Raw genomic sequence first — 25,118 nt, forward strand, 5'->3', positions numbered from 1 at the left:
TGTGTGTGTGTGTGTGTGTGTGTGTGTGTGTGTGTGTGTGTGTGTGTAAGAGAGATGGATGGATTCCTTTGGCAGTCTGGTGAAGCTGAAAATTTCCTCATCTGTAAAATGGGGATAATAATCATACCTACTTCAGTCCTAGCTTATGCTTGGAATGGTTCTTCTATACCCTTTGGCTTCACCGTTTTCTTTGATGTGTTCTAAGTCCCCAGAATGTACCAATATATAAATGCAAATAAGCAAGAATTGAAGGTACTTTATATTCTTTAGTTTTGTTGTTTTATATTCCAGTGGTAACCTTGTGATCTTCTTAGCAGGTTTCCTAAAAAAAGAAAACAATGGAGGAATCTGTAAGCCAAATGCAGCCACTGAATGAAAAACAGGTGACCAATTCTGCCAGTGGTTTTATATGGCAGGTCACAGACATGAATCGACTGCACCGTTTCTTATGTTTTGGTTCTGAAGGTGGTACTTATTACATCAAGGAGCAGAAATTGGGCCTTGAAAATGCTGAAGCTTTAATTAGACTGATTGAAGATGGCAAAGGATGTGACGTGATACAGGAAATAAAAACTTTTAGTCAAGAAGGCAGAACAGCAAAGCAGGAACCAATACTTTTTGCTCTTGCCATTTGCTCACAGTGTTCTGATATAAACACAAAACAAGCAGCATTTAAAGCGGTTTCTGAAGTATGTCGAATACCTACCCACCTCTTCACTTTTATTCAATTCAAAAAAGATCTGAAGGAAAGCATGAAATGTGGTATGTGGGGTCGTGCTCTCAGAAAAGCTGTGGCAGACTGGTACAATGGGAAAAGTGGCATGGCCCTTGCTCTGGCTATTACAAAATACAAACAAAGAAATGGCTGGTCGCACAAAGATCTTTTAAGACTGTCTCATCTTAAACCTTCTAATGAAGGTAAGACTTATGTTTCATTTTTAGTATCCTTTTAATTTTGTGTCCTAATGAAGCAAACAGTAGCACAGATAAGTCCTGTATTTTCATTGGACATGTGTAAGGATAAGAAAAAAGTTTTTTAGATCTGTATTGAAGGAAACAAGGAAGAGCAAAGGAAGAATTGTTCCTCTGGGTAGATGAAGCCTTGATAACACAAACAAAATAGTAGTTTGGCTATTTTACTTTTATTATGCTTTTGTTTGCCAAGGAAAAACTCTTGGACTGGAAAAGAACAAAAAAAAAGGTTAATAAGAAGTTAAGTGGATAGGGAATGATGTTGTGATTTTATTGATAAGGAATCCTAGATGATGGAACTATTTTTAGCAATATAGGTAAACAACTTCTCTGCAACTTACAGTCTTATAAACTTGTCTAGAACACTAAGGTTAAATGATTTGTGCAAGATCACATAGCCTGTGTGTGTGATAGATGGAACTTAGACTCAGGTCTTGTTAATTTCAAGGCCAACCCTATTGACCATACCATACTGTGAAGATATATTGGAAGATGGCAAAAGAGCACTTAGCTCTGAGTGGTTGAAATCACCTGGCCCAAACATCAGAATTCCAGGATATTGAAAGAACTGAAGGATATTACTGCTGTTAGTTATCTTTGAAAGCTCATGGCAGATGCTGCAGGATGAAAGCAAGGCGCATATTACATTTTTTTACAAAAGGGCAGAATATATAGTTGTCAAACTTTTAGCCAGCGAGTTTGACTTTGATCCTTGCAAAATTACATAATATATTATTTTTTTATTTTTTTTGCCTCTTGGAGGGCAGTTGGGGTTAAGTAACTTGCCCAAGGTTACACGGCTAGTATTTTTGGGTGGGTGTTAAGTGTCTCAGGCCGGAACCGAACTCAGGCCCTCCTGACTCCAGGGCCAGCGCTTTACTCACTGCGCCACCTAGCCGCCCCTACATAATATATTATTAAAGAAATCGTGACTATATAGGAAAGGAAGTAGTGATCACGGAGGATCACCATGGCTTCATCAAGAAACAGGTAATGCTAAACACCCCCATTTCCTTTTTGGTAGGGTCACTATAATGATAGATGATAGAAATGCTTTTTTAGAGAATTAAAGATTTAAACATTGTAGAAACCTTAAAGATCATTTTATTTATCCCCTTTGTTTTTACAGATGAAGATGAGGGCCAGAGAAATAATAAATTCCTGAACCAGAATTCAAACCCAGGTCCTCTGACTACAAATCCAATACTCTTCCCACTAAACCATGCGCCTCCCAGTAGTTTACCTATGCAACGTGATAGTCTTTATGCTATTCTTGTGGAAAAGATGGAGATGTAGCATAGGTATGGCTAATAAAAATATAAGGATAACAATCTTTTATATAGCTTTTTAAGGCTTACAAAGCACTTTATATATGTTACCTCATTCACTTAGGTGGATTCATAGCTGTTGGACTAACCAAACCTAAAGAGTAGTCATTTGTGTTCAGTGTCAGTTTGGAAAGAGGTCTCTCCAAGTGAGGTCTATTCTACTTCAGAGGTTTATTCTTAGCCCCATACTATCTTAAAATATAGCTTTGAACATAAAGTCTTAGACCTGTGTTAAAAAATACATATTAGCAATAGTAACCTGATGTGAAAACTTAATATTAGTTGAGAGAGTGATTTTGCAACAATAAAAATGGCCACCTTTTAAGAGTCACAGGGTCTAGGTCCATATACTGTGCCCACAGACTCCCTTCCCTCCATTCTCCACACTCCCCCCCATCCCCAAGGAAGAGGAACTTATTTGTTCTATTTTATGTTGGAGGGGAGAACTAGGAACAATAACTAGAAATTTTAGAGGCAGATTTAGGCTCAATTTCAGGAAGAGCTTTCTAACAGCTATTTAAAAGTGGAAGGAGCTGCCAAAGGGTTGGGTGTCATCAAATTAAACACTAGATCAACATTTATCTATGTAATATAGGGAGATTTGTCTCCAGGTAAATGGTTGAGCTAGATAACTTCCACCCCTGAGATTCTGTGATTTGGGTCTTCCCATTCTATATACTGTTCCCCGCTTTTCCCAATACATTTTTCATTCTACTATTAGAATAGATTTGGTTGTTCAGCAACTACTTAAAAATCTCAAATGACTTCCTATTTCTGAGTAAAATTCTAATTCTTGTCCCTGGCATCAAAGATTTCCACACTATAATAACATTTTACTTTACCATATTTCATATACTTCCTGCTATGTACTCTACATAACACTCCAGCCAAATAAAAATAATCGCTGTCCACCATAGACATCCATCACTTCTCTGCCGCTGAACCTTTACTCTGGCCATTTCCTAAAACTGGAATGCCTCTTGTCTTTTCCCTACCCTACCTTTTGCCTTGAAGTCCTACTTTTTTCTTTTCTTTATTTTAAAATAATTTAATTTTTGTTGTTACATTTTAAGTTCCAGACTGTTTCCCCCTCCTCCCCAACCCACACTAGAAAATGCCACCATTTAAAGACACAGATGGGGTGGGTGTGTGGATTTGTCTGTGTATGTGTAAAACCATACCGCATACTTCTTTTTATCAGTTTTTTCTCTGGAGACGGATAGCATCTTCCTTCATAGGTTCTTTGTAGTTGATTTGAATATAATACTCAAATAGCTTAGTCATTCATAGTTATTTTTTGAAAAATATATGCTGTTTACCACATTCTTTTGGTTTGGCTATTTCACTCTTCATTATTTCATACAAATCTTTCTAAAATCAACCTGCCATTTCCCAATTGATGGGCATCCCTGCCATTTCCAATTCTTTCACAAAACAAGAAGAACTGCTATAAATATTTTACAACATATGGAAGATTCTTTTCCTTTTTTTCTGATCACTTTGGGAAACAGACCTAATAGTAGTATTTCAGGGTCAAAAGTCATATACAGTTTTATAACTCTTTGGGCATAATTCCAGATTGCTCTCTGAAATGGTTGGATCACTTTATAGTGCCACCAACAGTGTATTAGTGTCCCAGTTTTTCCACCTCCCCTCCAGCATTTGTCATTTTCCCCTTCTATCATTTTAGCCAATCTGATAGATGTGAGATAATATCTCAAAGTTGTTTTAATTACCATTTCTCTAATCAGTAAAGATTTGGAGCTTTTTTTCATATGACTGTAAATTGTGTTTATTCCTCCAAAAACTACCGATTTTTGTCCTTTGATCACTTATCAGTTGGGGAATGACTCATATTCTTATAAACTTGACATAGTTCTCTATATATTTGAGACATGAAATCTTAAAGAAACTGTCTATAAATAATTTCCCCTCAATTTTCTATTTTCTTCTTAATCTTGGCTACATTGATTTGATTTGTATGAAAATGTTTTAATTAATGTAGTCAAAATTACCCATTTTATATCTCACAATACTCAAATCTTTTCATAAATTCTGTCCATAGGTCTGATAGGTGTTGTTTCATATTCTTCTAATTTCCTTATGATATCTGCCTTTATATCTAGGCCATGTATCCATTTTGACCTTATCTTGGCAAATGGTGTAATTTATTGGTCTATGCTTAGTTTTTGCCAGCCTACTTTCCAGTTTTCCCAACAGTTTTTTTTTTACCAAATAGTGAATTCCTGTCCCAAAAACTTAAATCTTTACATTTGTCAAACATATGCTGTGAATATGGGAGTGACATGGCCAAATTCTCACTTTAAGGAAAATCACTTTGGCTTCTGTGTAGAGTATAGATTGAAATAGGAAGAAACTTGAGGGAGCTCAATAAGGCTCTTGCCCTACTCTAGTGGGCACAAGGTGATGTGGCACTGAAAGGTGATGGTTGTTAAGTTTAGAAAGAAGGGGACATAAGCAGTAGATGATGTGGAGATAGAAATTTGTAATTAGATTTGCTATATATGCTGAGAGGAAGTGAGGAATCAAGGATAATACTGAGACTGAACCTGGGAAACTGGAAGAATAGTGGTTCTCTTGACAGAAATAGGGAAGTTTGGGGGAGAAAATTCTTCAGGACCCATTAGTGGAGCATCCAGTTTGAAATGCCCGCGTGTTGGCGATGAGGAACTATAGCTCAAGAGGGAAATTAGGGTTAGATTTGTAGATCCCTAAGTCATCTGCATAGAAATGATAAGCTTATGGAAACAGATGTATTAGGGAGGGTGATTCATTAAAATGAGGGCTGGAACCCACATTTCCTTAATCTCAGTCAACTGTTATGTCCTGGGCTCCAAGTTGTAATTGTGGGAAAACTATAAAAGATGATATACATACTTGTTTTAATTATATCATTCAGAAAATATACTGTCTTGACTGAAAAATGAAATTTATTCATATGGCAATTTTCACCTGCCTAGAAAATAGGAATATTGAAACAAAAAAACCCAACTGAAGGATACAAACATTCATCTCTAAGCAACTTTAATGCTTCAGATCAAATTTTACAATGGCAGGGTCAACAAAAAGCCAAAGGGAAACACTATATCCAGCTTAAAACAATTTATAAGATCCACAGGAGAGGTCTATAGGGTGGATTCCAGCCCTGAGCATGGTGGGAGTACAAATGGTGGGCTTTGGAGGTATCTGTGACAGCAGCAACAGTAGCTTTGGGAACTCTTAGCCCAGAGACAGTAAGAAAACAGCTCCATAAAAAGTATAACTGGCCAGGTGGAAGAGGAAGTAAAAAAGCTAACAGAAGGAAGTAACTCCGTAAAAATTAGAATTGTACAAGTGGAAGTTAATTATTCCACGGGACATCAAGACTTAAACAAAATCAAGGTAATGAAAAAGTAGAAGAAAATGTGAAATATCTCATTGACCTGGAAAATAGGTCCAGGAGAGATCATTTAAGAATTATTGAACTAAAATATCAAAGCAAACCTCCTGGATACCTAAAACCAGAGGGTAAAATAGACTTTGAAGGAATCCACTGATGACCTGAAAGAGATCCCAAAATGAAAACTGCCTAGAAACATTATAGCCAAATTCCAGAAATCTCAGGTCAAGGGAAAAGCATTGCAAGCAGCTGGAAAGAAACAATGCAGATATTATGGAGTCATGATCAGGATTACACAGGACTTAGCAGCTTCTAATTAAAGCATTAGTAAATTCTTTGCTTCCTTATAGAGAAGGTACTACTTATAACTCTTAAGAACTGTGTCACAATTAGAAAAGTATACATAGACAAAGGTGACTTGGATAGTATGATTTCCAAAAAAAATAATAAGAGATGAGAAAGAAATGCACTGGGAGAAGGGGAAAGGGAGAGGTAGACTGAGATCAATTATTTCACATGAAGAGGCACAAAAGATCTGTTACACTGGAAGGGAAGATGGGAGTGGAGTGGGCATCACTCAGGTATCATCACATAAGGTATCACTTGAACCTTACTCTCATTGGAATTGGCTCAAAGAGGAAATAAAGTTCACAATCAGTTGGATAGAGAAAAGTATCTTACCGTATAGGTGAGTAGGAGGAGGGGAAATTAAGAAGGTAGAGGGGCTTACAGAAGGGAAGGCAGACTAAGGGAGGCAGTAGTCAGAAGCAAAACACTGGTGAGGAGAGAACAGTTGAAAGGAGAAAGAGAATGATAGGAGGAAAAAGATTGGGGGGGAAATACACAGTAGTCCTAACAATGTGAATGGGATGAACTCACCTATTAAACTGAATTGGATAGCACAGTGGATTAAAAAATAGAATTCTACAATATGTTGTTTATAGAAAACATAATTGAAGCAGCAGCACACACACACAGAGTAAAAGTAAGGGGATGAAGCAGAATCTATTATCCCTTTACACTTTAGCTGAAATTAAAAAAAAAAAAAGAGTAGCAGTCATGATCTTAGGCAAATCAAAAGCAAAAATAGATCTAATTAGGAGATAAGTAAGGAAACTACATCTTGCTAAAAGGTACCGTAGACAATTAAAGAATATCAGTTCTAAACATATATGCAGCAAGTGGTATAGCATCCAAATTCTTAAAGCAGGAGTTGAGTTACAGGAGGAAATAGCAAAACTATATCAATTGGGAACCTCAGCTTTCCCCTCAGAGCCAGGTAAATCTAACCACAAAGTAAATAAGAAAGAAGTTAAGAAGGTAAATAAAATTTTAGAAAAGTTAAATATGATAAGATTTCTTTAGGAAGTTGAATGGGGATAGAGAAGCATATATGTTTTTCTTGGTGGTACATGGCACCTATGCAAAAATCAACCATGTATTAGGTCATAGAAACCTCAATCAAACGTAGAAAGGCAGAAATATTAAATGCATCCTTTTCAGATCATAATGCAATAAAAATTACATTCAGTGAAGGAAAGTGGAAAGTTAGATTAAAAATTAACTGGAAACTAAATAATCCTAAAGAATAAGTGGGTCACTGGAATTATGCCCAAAGGGCTATAAATACTTTCATATCCTTTGACCCAGCAATACCACTCCTAGGGTTATATCCCAAAGAGATCATAGAAGTGGGAGGAAGACCCATATGTACAAAAATGTTTATAGCAGCTCTTTTTGTGGTGGCAAAGAATTGGAAATTAAGGGGGTGTCCATCAATTGGGGAATGGCTGAACAAGTTGTGGTATATGCATGTTATGGAATACTATTGTGCTATAAGAAATGAGGAGCAGACGGTCTTCATATTTACCTGGAGAGGCTTATACAAACTGATGCTGAGTGAGGAGAGTAGAACCAGGAGAAATTTATACACAATGTATGTGTGATGACCAACTTTGATAGACTGGACTCTTCTCAGCAATACAGTGATATAAGTCAATCCCAAAAGACTCATGATGAAGAGAAATATGTGCATCCAGAGAAAGAACTAGAAAGAACTGAGTTTATATCCAGGTGGAAGCAAAATACCTAATCTTTTTCCTTCTCTTGTTTGGTTTTATGTCCTCTTTACCATTGTTCATTCCATCTGATATAATCCATCTTTATAACCTGACTAATGTATAATGTGAAAGTATTTACAGATCCTATACTTGACTATATGCCGCCATGGGGGGAAGGGGAGGGGAGAGAAGGGAACAAAATGTGAAACTCAAGGAATTGTGGAATTGAATCCTGTAAAGTAAAAGGAAACAAACAAATTAATTAAAAAAATAAAAAACAAACAAAAAAATAAGTGGGTCAAAGAACAAATCATAGAAACAATTTCATTAAAGAGAATGATGACAAGACAATATACCAAAATTGATGGGATGGAGCCAAAGTAGTACTAGGGGAAATTTTATTTCTCTAACTCTTATATCATTAAAATAAAAAGAGCAAATTGATAAATTGGGCATACAACTCAAAAAATTAGAAAAGGACAACTTAAAAATCCCCATTTAGGCACCAGATTAGAAATTCTGAAAACTGAAGTTGAAATTACTAAAATTGAAAGTGATAAAACTGTTGAGCTAATAAAATTAGGAGCTTGTTTTATTTTAAATAGGAAAGAAAAAAACAATTTGATTTTTAAAAAGTTACTAGTATAAAAATGAAGAGTGAATTCACCAGTGAAAAGGAAATTAGGAAATATTTAGCCCAATTATATGCCAATAAATCTGACAATCTAAGCAAAATTAGTGAATATTTACAACAATGTAAATTGTCCAAATTAAAGAGGAAATAGAATACTTCATCTTAGAAGAAGAAATTAAGCCATGAGTTGCTTTCCCTAAGAAAAAATTTCCACGGCCAAATGCATTCACAAGTGAATTCTACCAAACATTTAAAGAACAATTCCAATCCTATGTATTTGGAAAAATAGGCAAAGGAGTCCTACCAAATTCCTTTTATGACACAAACATGGTGTAGATACCTAAACCAGGAAGAGCTAAAACAGAAAACTATAGACCAATTTACCCAATGAATATTGAAAAGTATGAAATAATAGGGGCGGCCAGGTGGCTCAGCGAGTAAGAGCACCGGCTCCAGTGTTGAGAAGACATGGAGATCAAATCCCGGGCTCAGACACTTAGCACCCACCCAGAAACACCCGGCCATGTAACCTTGAGCAAGTTACTTAACCCCGATTGCTTTAAAAAAAAAAAAAAAGAAGAAAAGTATGAAATATTAAATTAAGTAAAAATTTAAATCAAATACTAACAAGGAAATTCTAGTACTATATCATAAGTGTCATACATTATGATCAGGTGGGATTTATGCAAAGAATTCAGGTCTAGTTTAATATTAGGAAAACTATTAGCAAAACTAACCATATCAATAACAAAACCAACAAATCATAATTTTCTCATTAGATGCAAAAAGAGCCTTTGGCAGAATACAGCAACCATTCCTATTAAAAACACTAGAGAACTTTGAAATAAATGAAACTTTCCTTAAAATGATAAGTAGTCTCTAAAACCATCAGCAAGTATTATATGTAAAGGGAATAAGCTAGAAGAATTCCCAATAAGATCAGGGGTGAAGCAAGGATGGTCATTATTACCTGTATTATTGAGTTTTATATTGGAAATGTTAGCTTTAGCATTAAGAGAAGAAAAAGAAATTGAAGGAATTAGGGTAGGTAGTGAGGAAACAGAACTATCACTCTTTGCAGATAATATGATGGTATACTTAGAGAACCAAAAAAAGCTCTTCAAATAATTAACCACTTTAGCAGAGCTGAAAGATATAAAATAAACCCACAGCATTTTTGTATATTACCAACAAAGTCCAGCAGCAAAATATTTAAAATAATTGTAAACAGTATAAAATACTTGGGAGTCTACCTACCAAGACAAACTCAGGAGCTATATGAACACAATTGCAAAACACTTTTCATACAAATAAAGTTAGATCTAAACTATTGGAAAAATATTAATTACGCATGAATAGGCCTAGTTAATATAATAAAAGTGACTTCTGTCTAAATCAATTACTCAGTGCCATACCAATCTACCAACAAAAATAGAGAGCTAGAAAAAATAAAATTCATCTGGAAGAGCAAATATCAAGGAAATTAGAGGAATTGATTTTTTTTTTTAAGTAAAAAAAGGTATCCTAGCTATACCAGACCTGAAACTATATTTTAAAGCTATAATCATCAAAACTATTTGGTACTGGCTAATAAATAGAGCGGTGGGTCAGTAGAGTAGATCAGGTACCCAAGATGCAGTAGTAAATTAGTGTAGTAACTTAGGGTTTGCTAAGCCTGAAGACCTGCAGCTTCTGGGAAAAGAACTTACTATTTGACAAAAACTGCTGAGAAAAAGAATACAGTAAGGCAGAAACTAGGTATAGACCAACATCTTAGAGCATATACCAAGATATGGTCAAAATAGGTATATGATTGAGACATAAAGGGTGATAATACCATAAGCAGATTAGAAGAGCAAGGAATAGTTTACCTGTCAGATCGATGGAGAAGAGAAGAATTTATGACCAAATGAGAATAGAGATCATTATGAGATGTGAAATGGTTGATTTTGATTACATTAAAAAGTTTAAACAAATCTATTGCAACAGAGTAGAAGGAAAGCAGAAATATAGGAAACAATTTTTACAGCAAGTGTCTCTGATTAATGCTTCATTTCTCAGACATATAGAGAACTAAATCAACTTTATAAAAATGTAAGTCATTCCCCAATTGATAAATGGTTAAAGGATACAAACAGGAAGTTTTCAGATGAAATCAAAGCTGTCTATAGTCATAAGAAAAATGATTCTAAATCATTATTGACTAGAGAAATACAAATTAAAACAACTCTGACATACCACCTATACCTTTTAGATTGGGTAATATGACAGAAAAATGATTAAGTGTTAGGATTTGGGAAGATTGAAACACTAATTCACTATTGGGATAGTTAGGAATTGATCCATCCATTCTAAAGAGCAATTTGGAACTGTCCAATGGGTAATCAGATTGTGCATACCTTTTGATCCACCAATCCCAGTACTAGGTCTGTATCCCAGAGATCATTAAAAAAAGGACCTACCTGAACAAAAATTTTTTATTGCAGCTCTGGAAATCGGTGGGATGCTTATCAATTGGGGAATGGCTGAACAAGTTGTATATGATTGTAATGGAATACTGTTGTGCTATAAGAAATGACAAGCAGGTGGATTCAAGAAAAACCTGAAAAGACATATGCAAAGTGAAGTAAGCAGTAGCAGGAAGACATTGTGCACAGTAACAACAACCTTGTGTGATGATTAACTATGAATGACTTAGCCCTTCTCAGCCATACAGTGATCCAAACTAATTCCAAAGGAATTGATGGAAAATACTATCCACATCCAGAGAGAGAAAGAACTCATGGAGTCTGAATACACATCAAAGCATAATATTTTCACTTTTTTTGTGTTGTTTTTTACTTTTGGTCTTTCTTCCACAATATGACTATTATGCAAATAATGTTTTACAGAATTGCACACATATAACCTATATCAGGTTGCTTACTGCCTTAGGGGAAGGGAGGTGATAGAGGGAGGGAAAAAATTTGGATTTCAAAAAAATATTTTAAATGACTTAAAAATAGTCTTTACATGTAATTGAAAAAAATACTATTTTAAAAAAGCGCTTGAAACAGAAAAGCAAAAATAGATATAATTAAAAGAAATAAGTGGGGGGTGGGGGAAGGTGGCTAGGTGGCGCAGTGAATAGAGCACCGGCCCTGGGGTCAGAAGGACCTGAATTCAAATGTGACTTCAGACACTTAACACAAAAAACTAGCTGTGTGACCTTGGGCAAGTCACTTAACCCCAATTACTCCACCTTCCCCCCTCCAAAAAGCCAAAAAAAAAAAAGCTAAGTAGGGAAACTATATTTTGCTAAAAGGTACCATAGACAATGAATAGCAAAATTATTTGCAGCAAGCTTCTCTGATAAGACTTCATTTCTCAGATATATACTGGGTATAGAACTGGGTCAAATTTTAAAAATAAGGGCCATTCTGCAATTTATAAATGGTCAAAGGATGTGAAGAGTCAATTTTCAGAAGAACTTGAAGCTTTCTAGTCACATATGCTCTAAATCACTATTGACCAGAGAAAGACAACTCTGAGGGACCAACTCACGCCTGTCGGAAATGACAAATGCTTGAGCAGATAAGAGAAAATAAGTCCATTAATGAATTGTTGGTGGAGTAGTGACCTGGTTCATAAATTTTGGAGAGCAATTTGAACCTTGCCTAAATGGCTATAAAATTATGCATACCCATATTATTGCTAGGTCTGTACCCCAAAGAGATCAAAGAAGAGGAAAAAGGACATACATATGCAAAAATATCTGTAGTAGCCTTTTTTTTTTTTTTTTGCGTTTTTGGAGGGCAATTGGGGTTAAGTAACTTGCCCAAGGCTACATGGCTAGTTTTCTTTTTTTTGTGTGGGTGTTAAGTGTCTGAGGCTGGAACCGAACTTGGGTCTTCCCGACAATGTGGCTGGCGCTTTACTCACTGCACCACCTAGCCGCCCTATAGTAGCACTTTTTAGTTTTGGCAAAGAATTGGAAATGGAGAGGATGCTCATCAATTGGGCAATAGCTAAATAAGTTGTGGCACATGATTGTGATGGAATACTGTTATGACGAGGGAGATGGTTTTAGAAAAACAAGACCTATATCATCTGATGCAAAGTGAAGTGAGAGGAATCATATCATTGTGCATAGTAATAGCAGTGCTATAATGATGATCAACTTTGAAAATCTTGGCTACTCTAACCAATACAATGATCCAAGTCAATTCCAAAGGACTCATGATGAAAAAAAAAATGCTATCCATCTCCAGAGAGAACTGATGAACTCTTGAGTGCAAATTGAAGCATAATTTTCTTGCTTTTTAAAAAATTTTGTTTTCTGGATTACTAATATGGAAATGCATTTTGCATGGTTTCCCATTTAATTGATAAATTGTTTGCTTTCTCAGTATATGGGAAAGATATGGGAGGGAGAGAGAGAATCGAATTCAAAATTTAAAAAGAAAAGAAAGTTATAAATAAGTGAAAAAGCAGGAATATTCATTCAGAAACTAAAAGTGGCAGATGGGTGTGTGAAGCAATTGAAGTTTTATCCTTTATCTTTCCTCCCCAAACCTTCCCCTGTTGCTAACTTCTCTGTTTTTGTGCAGGATACCACCATCCTCTGAGTTGTCCAGACTCTCAACTTGCATGTCACATTCAGTTCCTCACTCTCCCTAAACCCCATATCCATTTTGTGGCAAAACTTTTATACCTTCCTAACATTTTTCTTTTACCCTTCCCCACTTCTCTGACATTTCTACCATGCTGGTGCAGTCCCTCATTACCTCCCACTATGACTATTTATTGGGTTTCTTTGCTTCAAATCTTTCTCCACTCCATTCTGTCCTCCACTCAGCTGAGAAATTAATCCTTTTTTTTTCTTTTTGGAGGGGGAAGGCAGGGCAGTTGGGCTTAAGTGACTTGTCCAAGGTCACATGGCTATTAAATGTTAAGTATTTGAGGCCTGATTTGAACTCAGGTCCTCCTGACTCCAGGGCCGGTGCTCTACTCACTGCACCACTTAGCCACCCCCAAATTAACCTTCTTTAAGCACAAGTCTGACCATGTTATCCCCCATTGTCTCCGTTCAGTAAATTCCATTAGCTCTCTATTTACTTTCATGCCAGACTTCTATAATAGAGAAATTTAAGATAGGCAAGGTGGAAGAAAAAATTCTTTAAACTGATTTTAAGCCACTGAATATTTGAATTTGTTTATCTTCCATTTCTTAAATCTTCTTTGTAGGTAAAAATACAAAGTACCATGTATTTGAGGGTCTCTTGTTATTGATCTGTTTGTATGAGCTTTCATTTATTCTTATGTCAGTCTTAGATTCCCATGCTATCTATAATTTTCTCATTTTCTTAAAGGACTTGCTGTTGTGACCAAGTATGTTACAAAGGGTTGGAAGGAGGTACAGGAAGCATATAAAGATAAGGCACTTTCCCCAGAGATAGAAAAATTACTGAAGTATCTGGAAGCTGTGGAAAGAGTGAAGCACACAAAAGATGAATTGGAAGTGATTCATCTAATAGAAGAGCATAAATTGGTTAGGGAACATCTTCTGACTAATCATCTAAAGTCTAAAGAAGTAAGTAAATCAATTTCTTAGAATAATTACTCTCGTTTTTAGGTGTTCAAACTTAACCATTCGTATCATTCACATTAATACTATTGCCAGTGTAAGTGGATAGATGCTTTTCTCTCATTTCTTTATGTCTATTTATATAAATGTAACAGGTATGGAAAGCCCTGTTACAGGAGATGCCTCTAACTGCATTGCTGAGGAATCTGGGGAAGATGACAGCTAATTCAGTACTTGAGCCAGGAAGTTCAGAAGTTTGTTCAGTATGTGAAAGACTATGTAATGATAAACTTTTAAAAAAGGTAAGAATTATTAAAACTGAAATCTTTTTGAATGACCATAAAAATGTATTTTAATTAGATGTTAAACCCCCTGAGTACAGTGTTTTTTTCTAATCTCTGATTCTAAGTGGGCATATACACAGGTCAGCCTTTCTGGTACTTTATTCTGTGGTTCTATGTCTGTTTAAAGGGAATGAAGGGAGAGAGAGCAATTACTGGACACATGCTTTCATTGCTATAGGTAACTTCCAAGTAAGAAAACTCCCTCTACCCATCCAGGTCCACACTTTTCTCTGCATCTTAGAATCTAGAGCTTTGCCTAGAGTAGAGGTGTCAAACATTGTAAGCCACCTAGTCCACACACAAAAGAATATGCCCTGAACCACAGTGTAAAATGTGATTTGAAAATATTTTAGAAAATACAATAGGGGCGGCTAAGTGGCACAGTGAATAGAGCATCAGCTCTGGAGTCAGGAGCACCTGAGTTCAAATCTGGCCTCAGACTTAACACTAGCCATGTGACCTTGGGCAAGTCACTTAACCCCAATTGCCCTGCCCTCCCCCCCTCCAAAAAAGCAAAAAAGAGAGAAGGAAAGGAAAAGAAAATACCATAAAACATAGATGACATTTTAAAACTCAATCAGTTGTGACCCACAGGTATCCTTAAAGTATGCATTAAGGGCCTTCATTTCTATTCATGTTTGATACCATTAGCCTAGAGCCTTGAGAGGTTAAATAACTCCCCCAGTCACACAGCCAGTATATGTCAGAAATGGGACTTGAGCCCAAACCTTCATGGCTTGAGACTAGCTCTCTGTATTGCACCATGCTACTAGATGGCACATTGTCTAGAGTGCTGGGCCTGGAATCAGTAAGACTGCAGTTCAAATCCAGTCTCACATACTTATTACTTGTGTAACCTTGGACAAGTCACTTAATAGCTCTTTGCCTCAGTTTCTTCAACTGTAAAATGGAGATAATATTAGTACCTACTTCCTAGGGTAGTTATGAGGATCAAATAAGATAAGTCATTATAAAGCATTTAGCACAATGTTTGGCACATAGTAGGTGCTATCTAAATGTTAGCTATTTTTTAAAATTAATTTTTAGTTTTTTAACATTCACTTCCATAAGATTTTTGAGTTTCAAATTTTTTCTCCCTTCCTCCCTTCCACAAGATGGTGTGTAATTTGATATAGGCTCTACATATATGTTCTTATTAAATATATTTTTACATTAGTCTTGTTATAAAGAAGAATTCGAACTAATGGGAGGAACCACAAGAAAGAAGATATAAAACAAACAAAAAAGAGCAAATAGTATGCTTTGATCTGCATTCAGATGCTATAGTTCTTTCTCTGGATGTGGATAGCATTTTCCATCAGTCTTTTGGAGAATGTTAGCTATTATTATTGTTGTTCTTGTTGTTATTATACACACACACACACACACACACACACACAGTGAATGTAGACTGTTTTACTCTTTCTAAAAGCTTGGCAGTAGTGGGGGAAAAATTTTTGCATCTATGCTAGTAATATTTATATCATAGATTTGGATAAAAGCATAGGTGGCATGCTCACTAAATTTGCAGATGGCATAAAGATGGAAGAGATAGCTACTGTGTTTCCCCGATAATAAGACCTATCCCGAAAATAAGCCCTCCCCTTACTGTGTAAGATTCCTCTAAAATAAGCCCTCCCCCGAAAATAAGCCCTATTGAGATTGCTACTGTAGTGAAGGTGATCATCACCCTGCGCTACACGCTACATTATGGTACCCTCTGTATGCACCGTCCCCCCCCCCCCGGGGAAACGCACGCTGCGCTCTGAGCTGCATCCAATCAGAGCTGCAGCAGTGAGCGCGTCATCCTGTTCTTCCCCAGTGATTTGCTTGCTGGTGCCATTGAGAGCAGTGCCGCGGAGGAGAGCTGAGGCAGGACAACATAAGCCCTCCCCTGAAAATAAGCCCTCCGGTGTTTTTCTTAACAAAAAAATAATAAGACAGTGTCTTATTATCGGGGAAACACGGTATCATAGTGGATGACAGAGTCAATATTCAGAAGAATCTTAACAGGCTACAGCATTAGACCATTAATAAGTTAAAGGTCAGTAGAAAAAAAATGTAATTTCATATGTCCAGATACAGAAAATCAACATAAGTACAAGATGGAGGAGGTATAGGCACATAGCAATTGTTCTGAAAACTATTTAGGGGTTTAATGGACTTTAAGCTTAATACCAGTCAGTAATATGAAGTGGCAGACCAAAAAAGCTAATTTAATTATAATACTACTTTAAGATAGGTAATGTAGCTTCCAGAAATAGGGAGCTGATAGTCTCACTGTACAGTACTTTTGATAGATGCTTTCTGGATATTTTTGTTCAGTTTTGAGCACCATAGTTTAAGAAGAACAGGGATTAACTGGAGACTCCAAAACAGGGCGACAAGAATGGTCACTGGCTTTTAATTCACATCATGAGGATTTGGGCATATTGAAAGGACTAGATAACTTTAGTTTGGAGAAGAGATGACTCAGGAAGGCCATGACAGCTTTCTTCAGGTGTTTGAAGAACTATCTTGTGAAAGAGGGTTTAGACATGTTCTATTTTCCCTAGAGTACAGAACCAAGAGCGATAGATGGAGATTGTAGAGAGCTAAGTGTTAAGTTTGATGTCAGGAAAAACTGCCTAATAGTTGTAACTGGCCAAAAGTAGAATGAACTTTTCAAGGGCTGGTAATTCCTCCACCTTAGAAGTGTTTAAGCAGAAGCTAGATAGCCACTTAACAGGTATGTTATTGTAGAGATTCCTTTGTTGTATGGAATGTTTAGCTTGGCTGACTGCTTAGGTCTCTTCCAACTCTCCAATTTTATGATTCTCCCCATTTCATAGGTACTAAATAATTCCACCCTTGTTATAATAGTTATACAAACTGTTTCTTGAAGTAGCTGGTTATTAAACTTTGAAATAAGTGCATGCTCATTTGTGTATTATTGTCAGTTATCTCTAATTTCATTTCCCTTACTAATTTGCTAGTTATAAAATCCAGTATCCTAGTTAACATTTTAAAAATTAAGCTAGAAGCATATATTTTTTATTTATCTAGTTCTTTGATGAATTATATCTATATTAGCTTATAGCTCCTTCAGGGCAGAGACTTTGTCTTATTCATATTTAGTACTTGTCAACCCCAGATATTCAGCATTTTGTGTACATATTTTTCATAACACTTTATCTGTATCTTCTTTGCCACTATTACATTCTTTGTGGTTGTTTTCAGTTGTGTCCAATTCTTTGTTATCGCTTTTGAGATTTTCTTTGGCAGAGACATTAGAGTGGTTTTCTACTTCCTTCTCTATCTTATTTTACAGATGAAAAACTGAGGCAAACACTTGCCTAAGGTCACACAGCTAGTAAGTATCTTAGGCCTGATTTGAACTCAGGTCTTCCTGATGATCTCAGGCCTAGCAGTGTATCCACTGTACCATCTAGCTACTATTGGATTCTGCACTGTTATATTTATTTTCATATCATATTCTCACCTATCCACTCCTCCCTCACCCCACCTCACCTCCACTTATTTACTTGAGGGAAAGAAATTCAGAATAAATGAAGAAATGGATTTGCTTTACATAAAGCAAAGTTGATTTAAAATTCAAGAGGAATACTTAATAATTATTTTTAGTTTTAAAGTTTCATTCATAATTTTTAAATGTCTTTATCTTATCAATAGGCTCGTATACATCCATTCCATGTTTTAGTTGCATTAAAAACTTATAAAACAGGACATGGGCTCCGAGGAAAACTGAAGTGGCTTCCTGATGAAGATATTTTGAAAGCATTGAATACTGCATTTTATAAAACATTTAAGGTAATAATTTTATTTGTCTCAATTTTTAAAAAAAGACAGTAAATATGTAATATTATTTAATATTACTGAAATACCATTACTAACATTTATAAATTTTAACCATATAGCTGAAGAATTTTGATGAGACGGTTTTTTTTAGTTATGATTTTTTTTACTTTTCCCCTAAAATTTTTTCTTTAAAAAAAAAATTTTCTTTAGGTGTTTCTAAAAGTAGTTTTCCTGCTTGTAGACAAAGTACTTGTTGGATTTCAAATCACTTTAAGATACATAATTTCTGTACAAAGCTGTTCTAACCATTTATTTTGAAATTTGCCCGAATACTATAGGATATGCTAAAACATTAGAATACATTAAACATGAAGTTAAATTGGTAAAGTAGAATTTTATATTTAATTAGATAGCTTCTAGTTTGGGGAATATTGACACAATAAAATATTCTGTTTCATCCTGGCAGCAAGATTTTAGAGTAAAGGGACATCTTTGTTGTGCTTAATGCCATGCCCAGAGAAGAGAAACAAATAATGTCAGTTTTTTAAAAATGTAGCTCCCAGGGGGCGGCCAGGTGGCTCAGTGAGCAAGAGCACCGGTGCTGGTGTCAGGATGACCTGGGGATCAATCTGGGCTCAGATACTTAGCACCACACCCAGAAACCCAGAAATAACTGGCCGTGTAACCTTGAGCAAGTTACTTAACCCCAATTGCTTTAAAAAAAATAAAAAAAGAAAGAAAGAAAAAGAAAAATGTAGCTCCCAGATGTATAAATATTCATCTAAAATTTATCCTCAAAAAATCCACTGGACATATTTGTACATCATTCTCATAAAAATTTTATAGAGATGAGAAAATACTGATTGACTAACCCAAATTTAATATTGATAAAATTATCTAATCACAGCAAATTAAAGTTTTTCAAATTCAGAGGGGAAAATATAAATCGATGCTTATGAACTCAGTTCTGCAGTATTATCAATGTGGATCTCCCCCCACTGATGTAAACTGTAACTCTTCCATTCTTGTCTACACTTTGTGACTATTCATATCCCCTCTTATAATAACATATATACTCTCATTAGTCATCTGTCCCTTTTACCATATAAGTAACCTTTTTTTTCTTTTTCTTTGGTGACATCCTTTATATACCACTTCTTTGCCTTGTTCATAATTTGGTGTAAACTGTTCACACCAAACATGTACTTCTTTGTTGCCCTTTGAGTGAGCTTCAGTTTAATAATTCTTTGCAGACTGTAGTATTCTGTGATTTATAGCCATATACCATAAGAATAATGAGATTAAGAAAGTGATCTTTTGTTTCACAAAAAAGCTTATGGTCATTAAAATAGCTTTGCAGTTTCACAAAAGCCCCACAGCTTTCACTCTTCCTCTTATTCAATTCTCAGCCCAGCTTATTTTCTGTTTCTAGTTTCTGGCCAAGATGTGTGAGCTCTACTGGCTTTTCCTTGTACCTGCAAACCATAGACTGGACCATGGGCATTCTTTATCTGCTGGTTGTTGTTTTTTTTTTTTTTTCCCTGTGTGGACTATTAGACTGAACTCTTTAGTGTGATTGTAGATATAGTTTAGAAGGCTCAAGCAGTTTTACAGGGCTTAATGCAGTCAGCACAGTGCCATCTGGTTTTGTTTGTTTTTTTTCTTTTTGTAGGGGGGGAGGGCAGGGAAATTGGGGTTAAGTGACTTGTCCAAGGTCACATGGCTAGTTTTGTGTTAAGTGTCTGAGGTCGGATTTGAACTCGGGTCCTCCTGACTACAAGGCCAGTGCTGTATTCACTACGCCATCTAGCCACCCCTGCACAGTGCCATCTGTAAACAAAACAATGTGATGACCTCACTATATAGTACCACTCCTCAGCTTGATCTATACAGTTTAATTTACTTTATAACACTTGCATTTATCTATTTTATGTTTTGCTTGATATTAATTTTTGGCAACTTTGTTGTTAAAAAAAAAGTTTTTTATATATCTTTTAAATCATCTCACATAATTTTAAAATATGTATTGAAGAAATTTTGTTGGAAGAGGAGAACCTTTAAGGTGACATTTTAGCCTTCCTAATTGTTGCAGCAAGCACCCCAAGTGTCTTCAGGGTTGCTGCCAGCACAAGTTCTTGGATCTGCTTTGATAAAGGAAAGCAACTCAAAATGGGTTAACAAGCTTACTTTAATCAGTTAAATATGTATCATTTACCTAGTTCAGGGGAAAAAGGTCAGCACCCCGAACTTCAGAATATACAGACAGAATTATCAAGACAGAGAAACAGATCGAGTAGACAGTTTCCAAACTGTCCAACCATTACATCCATACCAAATCAACATCTGGGTTTTTCAAAGCCGGGGGACTCTCAACAACAGCTTCCCAGAGTTTCATCTGAACAAATCACAGAACACTTCTCAAAGTGAGCCCCAAAACAAAGCTACACATCAGGGCTTATGTAGCCTTCTCCTGGCTCAGAGAATGTAACAACCTTATTGACTCACTGGCCAATCAAGAAGTATCTAGACCTATCCCAAAAATAAGCCCTCCCCTTACTGTGTAAGATTCCTCTAAAATAAGCCCTCCCCCGAAAATAAGCCCTATTGAGATTGCTACTGTAGTGAAGGTGATCCCCTGCGCTACACACTAAATTACGGTACCCTCTGTATGCACCGTACCCCCCCCGGGTGAAACGCACGCCGCGCTCCGAGCTGCATCCAATCAACAGAGCTGCAGCAGTGAGTGGGTCATCCTGTTCTTCCCCAGTGATTTGCTTATTGAATAAAGGTACATTTTTTTGTTCACATTTACCTGTTTATTAAAATTGCTGTCAATGTTCATTAAAATAAGCCCTCCCCTGAAAATAAGCCCTCTGGTGTTTTTCTGTCCAAAAAAATTAATGACAGTGTCTTATTATTGGGGAAACACGGTATTTTTGTGACACTAGTGTTATTTTCAAAATTCTATCTCTTTCTTTTTAATACCTTCAACAAAGTTGCCCTTGGTGTATGTATTGATATTATGAGTAGAATTTTATAGAGGGGAGTAGGCATATGGGACAGTGGTTATTGATTTTTTTGGTGGTGATAAGGTGTAAGATATTTTTCCTCACCTTTTCTATCCCATTCTTCATATATCTTGAGATTCAAACCCAATCTCAAAATTGTCATTTTCACTATGAGCTTCCTTGGTTTATATTTGGACTAGTACAGTTATTTTTCCCATATGCTTTTTCAGTGCCATTTCCGTTTCTATGAACACATTAAGCACTTCAAAGTTAGGGTCTAGATGTGTTGGTTCTGGTGAAAAGACTTTGTTCTAAAAATTTTTGTAGATCTTTACCATATTTTTCTGTTATCATTCTTTTAGTTTCATCCTTAAATGTCCTCAAGATGACTTTATTTAGTTGCATCATGGTGCACAACTTCTTGCTGTTTGACACAACACTACTTATAATCTACTTTTCCACAGATTTTTCAAATATTTCTTTGTTCTAAACTGGTGTTTCCCTTGGATTCTATAACTCTCCAATTTTGCAAGTAAGTCAAGTGTTTGTTAAGATAGTTGAGGCTTTTAAAAAAAATCTCATTGTGGCATTTGATTTATATCAGTTAAACTTCCCTTTAAAATTATTGTAGTAGGTGTCGGTCTTTTCCTTCTTTTTACAGTTTGAGTTGTCAATAACCTTAAAGAAGTCAGGTCAAATCGCATTTCAGGTCTTTTCTTCATATTTGTTTTAGTTTTTTGCTAAAGTCTCATTTACAGAGGAAAAGTATTTTTGCATCTTGGTTATTAAAAATGACTGCCCTTCCTAAATTCCAGTTTGTATTTATGGGATGAAATTGGAGACTTGGGGAGGATGGAACTTTGCTTTGGCAAAATTATATAATAATGACGATGATACTTGTATGTCATTTCTTCAGTTTCTTGTACTAAAACTCTCTTAAGTCTTCTAGACTTCCAGCTCTGATACCTCTTGATGATGAGTAACTGGATTCTTGAAAGCTGTGTGAGTGAAACACAAGTTTCTGGCTTGGTTGTACCATCCTGGAAAGACTTGAGTATGAACTGCATGATGAACTCTGTTGCCTGAGAACCAGCCAAGCTAAATCCAAAGAGGCTTATCACTAGGTTTGCCACAGAATGATGAATTTTTTGGCTATAGGAACTCTAAATGACCTTTTACTAAGTTTTAAAGAAGTTATAATCTTCAGACAGTAGATGAATTATACTAATGAAACCATGTGTTTCTGAAGTATTAAAATATATTTAATTACCTTTTCTAAAATATAAGCATGATATCAGAAAGTTTTCCCTTTCATTAGCAAACAGTCATCTCTGGATACCCTTACAGAAATGCTTTATTGGTAAAAAAAAAAAAAAGATGCTAAATGTGAAATGTTAAGGAAAAATTTTTACAGAATCTCAGGTTTGGAAGGAATCTCAGAGACCATATAGTCCCTACATGAATAGGAATCCCCTCCATGATATCTGCCCAAAGTGAATCTACCAGCTTTCACTTGAAGAAAGGTAATAATAAGAAACCTCCCAAGAGATAGTATTCCATTTTTGAACAACTCTAACTTGTTTTTATTTTTTCAAAGAAATTAATTTTTTTAACATTTCCCTATTAAATTTTTTAATTTGAAATTTTTTTAACATTCATTTTTAAAAACTTTGAGTTTCCGGGCAGTTAGGTGGCACAGTGGATAGAGCACCAGCCCTGGAGTCAAGAGGACCCAACTTCAAATTTAGCCTCAGAAATTTACTTATTAGCAGTGTAACCCTGGGCAAGTCACTTAACCCTGATTACCTACATTTCTAAATAAATAAATGAATAAATAAAGGATAAAATTTTGAGTTCCAAATTCTCTCCTTTCTTCCTGTTCTTTCCCCACTGCTTGAGAAGTTAAGCAGTATGGTATCCATTATACATGTGAAATCATACAGAACATTTCCATGTTAGCCATGTTGTAAAAAAAAAAAAAACACAATAGCAAGAAAAATAAAATGAAAAAAAGAATGCTTCAGTCTGCATTCAGAGTTCATCAGTTCTCTCTCTGGATAGCATTTTTCATCATGGATCTTTTGGAATTGTCTTAGATCATAGCTGTCTTTCACAGTTGATTGTGGTATAGTATTGCTGTTACTATGTACATTATGCTTCTGGTTCTGCACTTTACATTAGTTCATATAAGACTTCCCATGTTTTTCTGAAACCATTCTGTTATCAGAGAACTTTGCTGTAAAAAATTATTTCCCAATTTCCTGCTGTCCTTCTAATTATGACTGCATTGGTTTTGTTTCTGCAAAACTTTTAATTTCATGTAATTAGAATTGTCCATTTTACTTCCCATGATCTTCTCCATCTCTTGTTTGGCCATAAACTCTTCCCTTATATATAGATCTGAAGGTGGATTTTTCCATGCTCCCCTAATTTGCCTATCACACTTTACGTCTAAATTGTGTACCTATCTTTGACCTTAATTTTGGTATAAGGTTGTAAGATGTTTTTCTGTGCCTTGTTTCTACTAACCTATTTTCCTGTTTTCACAGCAATTTTTGTCAAATGGTAAGTTCTTTCCCCAGGATCTTGAATCGTTGGGTTTACCAAAAACTAGATTACTATGGTCATTTAGTAGTTGCATACCTATTTTATTTCACTAATCTACCACCTTGTTTCTTAGCTAATAAGAGATTGTTTTGATGATTACCACCTTGTAATATAGTTTGAAATCTGGTACTATAAGGCCACCTTCCTTCACTTTTTTTCATTGATTCCCTTGGTATTGACCTTTTGTTCTTCCTGATGAATTTTATTATTTTTTCTAATTTTGTAAAATAATTCTTTGGTAGTTTAATTGGTATGACACTGAATAAATTAACTTAGATGGAATTGCCATTTTTATTATTATTATATTGGCTCAGTCTTGCCACAAGCATGAGTATTTCTTCAATTGTTTCAATCTGTATTTATTTGTGTGAGAAGTGTTTTGTAATTTTATTCATATGTTCCATGGTTTTGTCTTGGCAGGTAAATTTCCAGTATTTTGTATTGTCTGCTGTTATTCTAAATGAAAATGCTAATATATAGAAATGCTGATGATATGCCGTCTTTTGTTTCCTTATTGCCTACTTTTATTCCTTCAGTTTCCTTTCCTTGTCTTAGTATTATAGTTAGTATGTCTAATACAATATTGGATAATAGTGATAATAATAGTCATCTTTGCTTTACCCCTCATCTTACTGGGAAGGCTTCTAATATAATTTCTGTTAAAGATAATGTTTGCTCTTGGTTCTAAATAATTACTTGGCATTTGAAGAATGGTTCCATTTATTTCTGTGCTTTCTAATTTTTTTTATAGGAATGGATATATTGTATTTTGTCAAAAGCTTTTTCTCCTTTTATGGACATAATCCTATGATTTTTATTGTTTTTGTTATTTTTATGGTCACTTATGCTGATAGTATTCCTAATATTGAAAAAGTCCAGCATTCCTTATATAAATCCAACCTGATAATAATGTATGATTGTTGTGACATATTGTTGTAATCTCCTTGCAAATATTTTATTTAAAAGTTTTGCATCATTATTGATTAGGGAAGTTGGTCTGTAGTTTTCCTTCTCTGCTTTTACTCTCATTTTGGTATAAAAGCCATATTTTTGTCATAAAAGGTGTTAGGCAGGACTCCACCTATTTTTTCAGATAGTTTATGTAGCATTTGAATTAATTGTTCCTTAAATATTTGGTAGAATTGACTTGTAAATCCATCTATTTCTGGGAATTTTTTCTTAGGTAGCTCATTTATGGTTTATTCAAATTCTTATTTTAAGATTGGGTTATTTAACCATTCTATTTCCTTATCTGTTAATCTGGGCAGTTTGTATTTTTGTAAATATTCATCCAGTTCACTTAGATTTTCAGTTTTACTAGTATATCTTTGGGCAAGGTAACTGCTAATAATTGCTTTAATTTCCTCTTCATTGGGGTGTATTCAATCTTTTCATGATAGC

General features: G+C 35.3%; 1 protein-coding gene and 1 long non-coding RNA gene across 4 annotated transcripts in view; one reads left to right on the forward strand and one right to left on the reverse strand.

Moving 5' to 3' along the window:
* Positions 1-13,719, reverse strand: part of LOC138151028 (uncharacterized) — a 13,730-nt gene extending 11 nt beyond the window's left edge. Inside the window, exons 1-2 of the long non-coding RNA XR_011165722.1 lie at positions 10,857-13,719; positions 1-322 (exon numbers count right to left, since the gene is read on the reverse strand). The exon at positions 1-322 is cut by the window's left edge and continues 11 nt beyond it. This is a non-coding gene — a long non-coding RNA (uncharacterized lncRNA). The remainder of the gene's footprint in view (positions 323-10,856) is intronic.
* The window catches only part of RO60 (Ro60, Y RNA binding protein), a 45,823-nt gene that overhangs the window by 7,301 nt on the left and 13,404 nt on the right, over positions 1-25,118 (forward strand). Inside the window, exons 1-5 of one of the 3 annotated variants that reach the window (XM_069074452.1) lie at positions 782-918; positions 2,102-2,273; positions 13,746-13,966; positions 14,116-14,262; positions 17,977-18,114. In XM_069074452.1, coding sequence (XP_068930553.1) covers positions 2,195-2,273; positions 13,746-13,966; positions 14,116-14,262; positions 17,977-18,114 — 585 coding nt within the window. In that variant the 5' untranslated portion in view covers positions 782-918; positions 2,102-2,194. Of the gene's footprint in view, positions 1-314; positions 919-2,101; positions 2,274-13,745; positions 13,967-14,115; positions 14,263-17,976; positions 18,115-25,118 lie in introns of those variants that run through there. The other 2 variants (XM_069074451.1, XM_069074450.1) reach the window with 2 other exon arrangements.

This window comes from Petaurus breviceps, unplaced genomic scaffold (assembly GCF_028583685.1).
Source record: "Petaurus breviceps papuanus isolate PSGF00001 unplaced genomic scaffold, PetGlider_PUasm1.0 90895, whole genome shotgun sequence".
NCBI classification, from domain to species: Eukaryota; Metazoa; Chordata; class Mammalia; order Diprotodontia; family Petauridae; genus Petaurus; species Petaurus breviceps.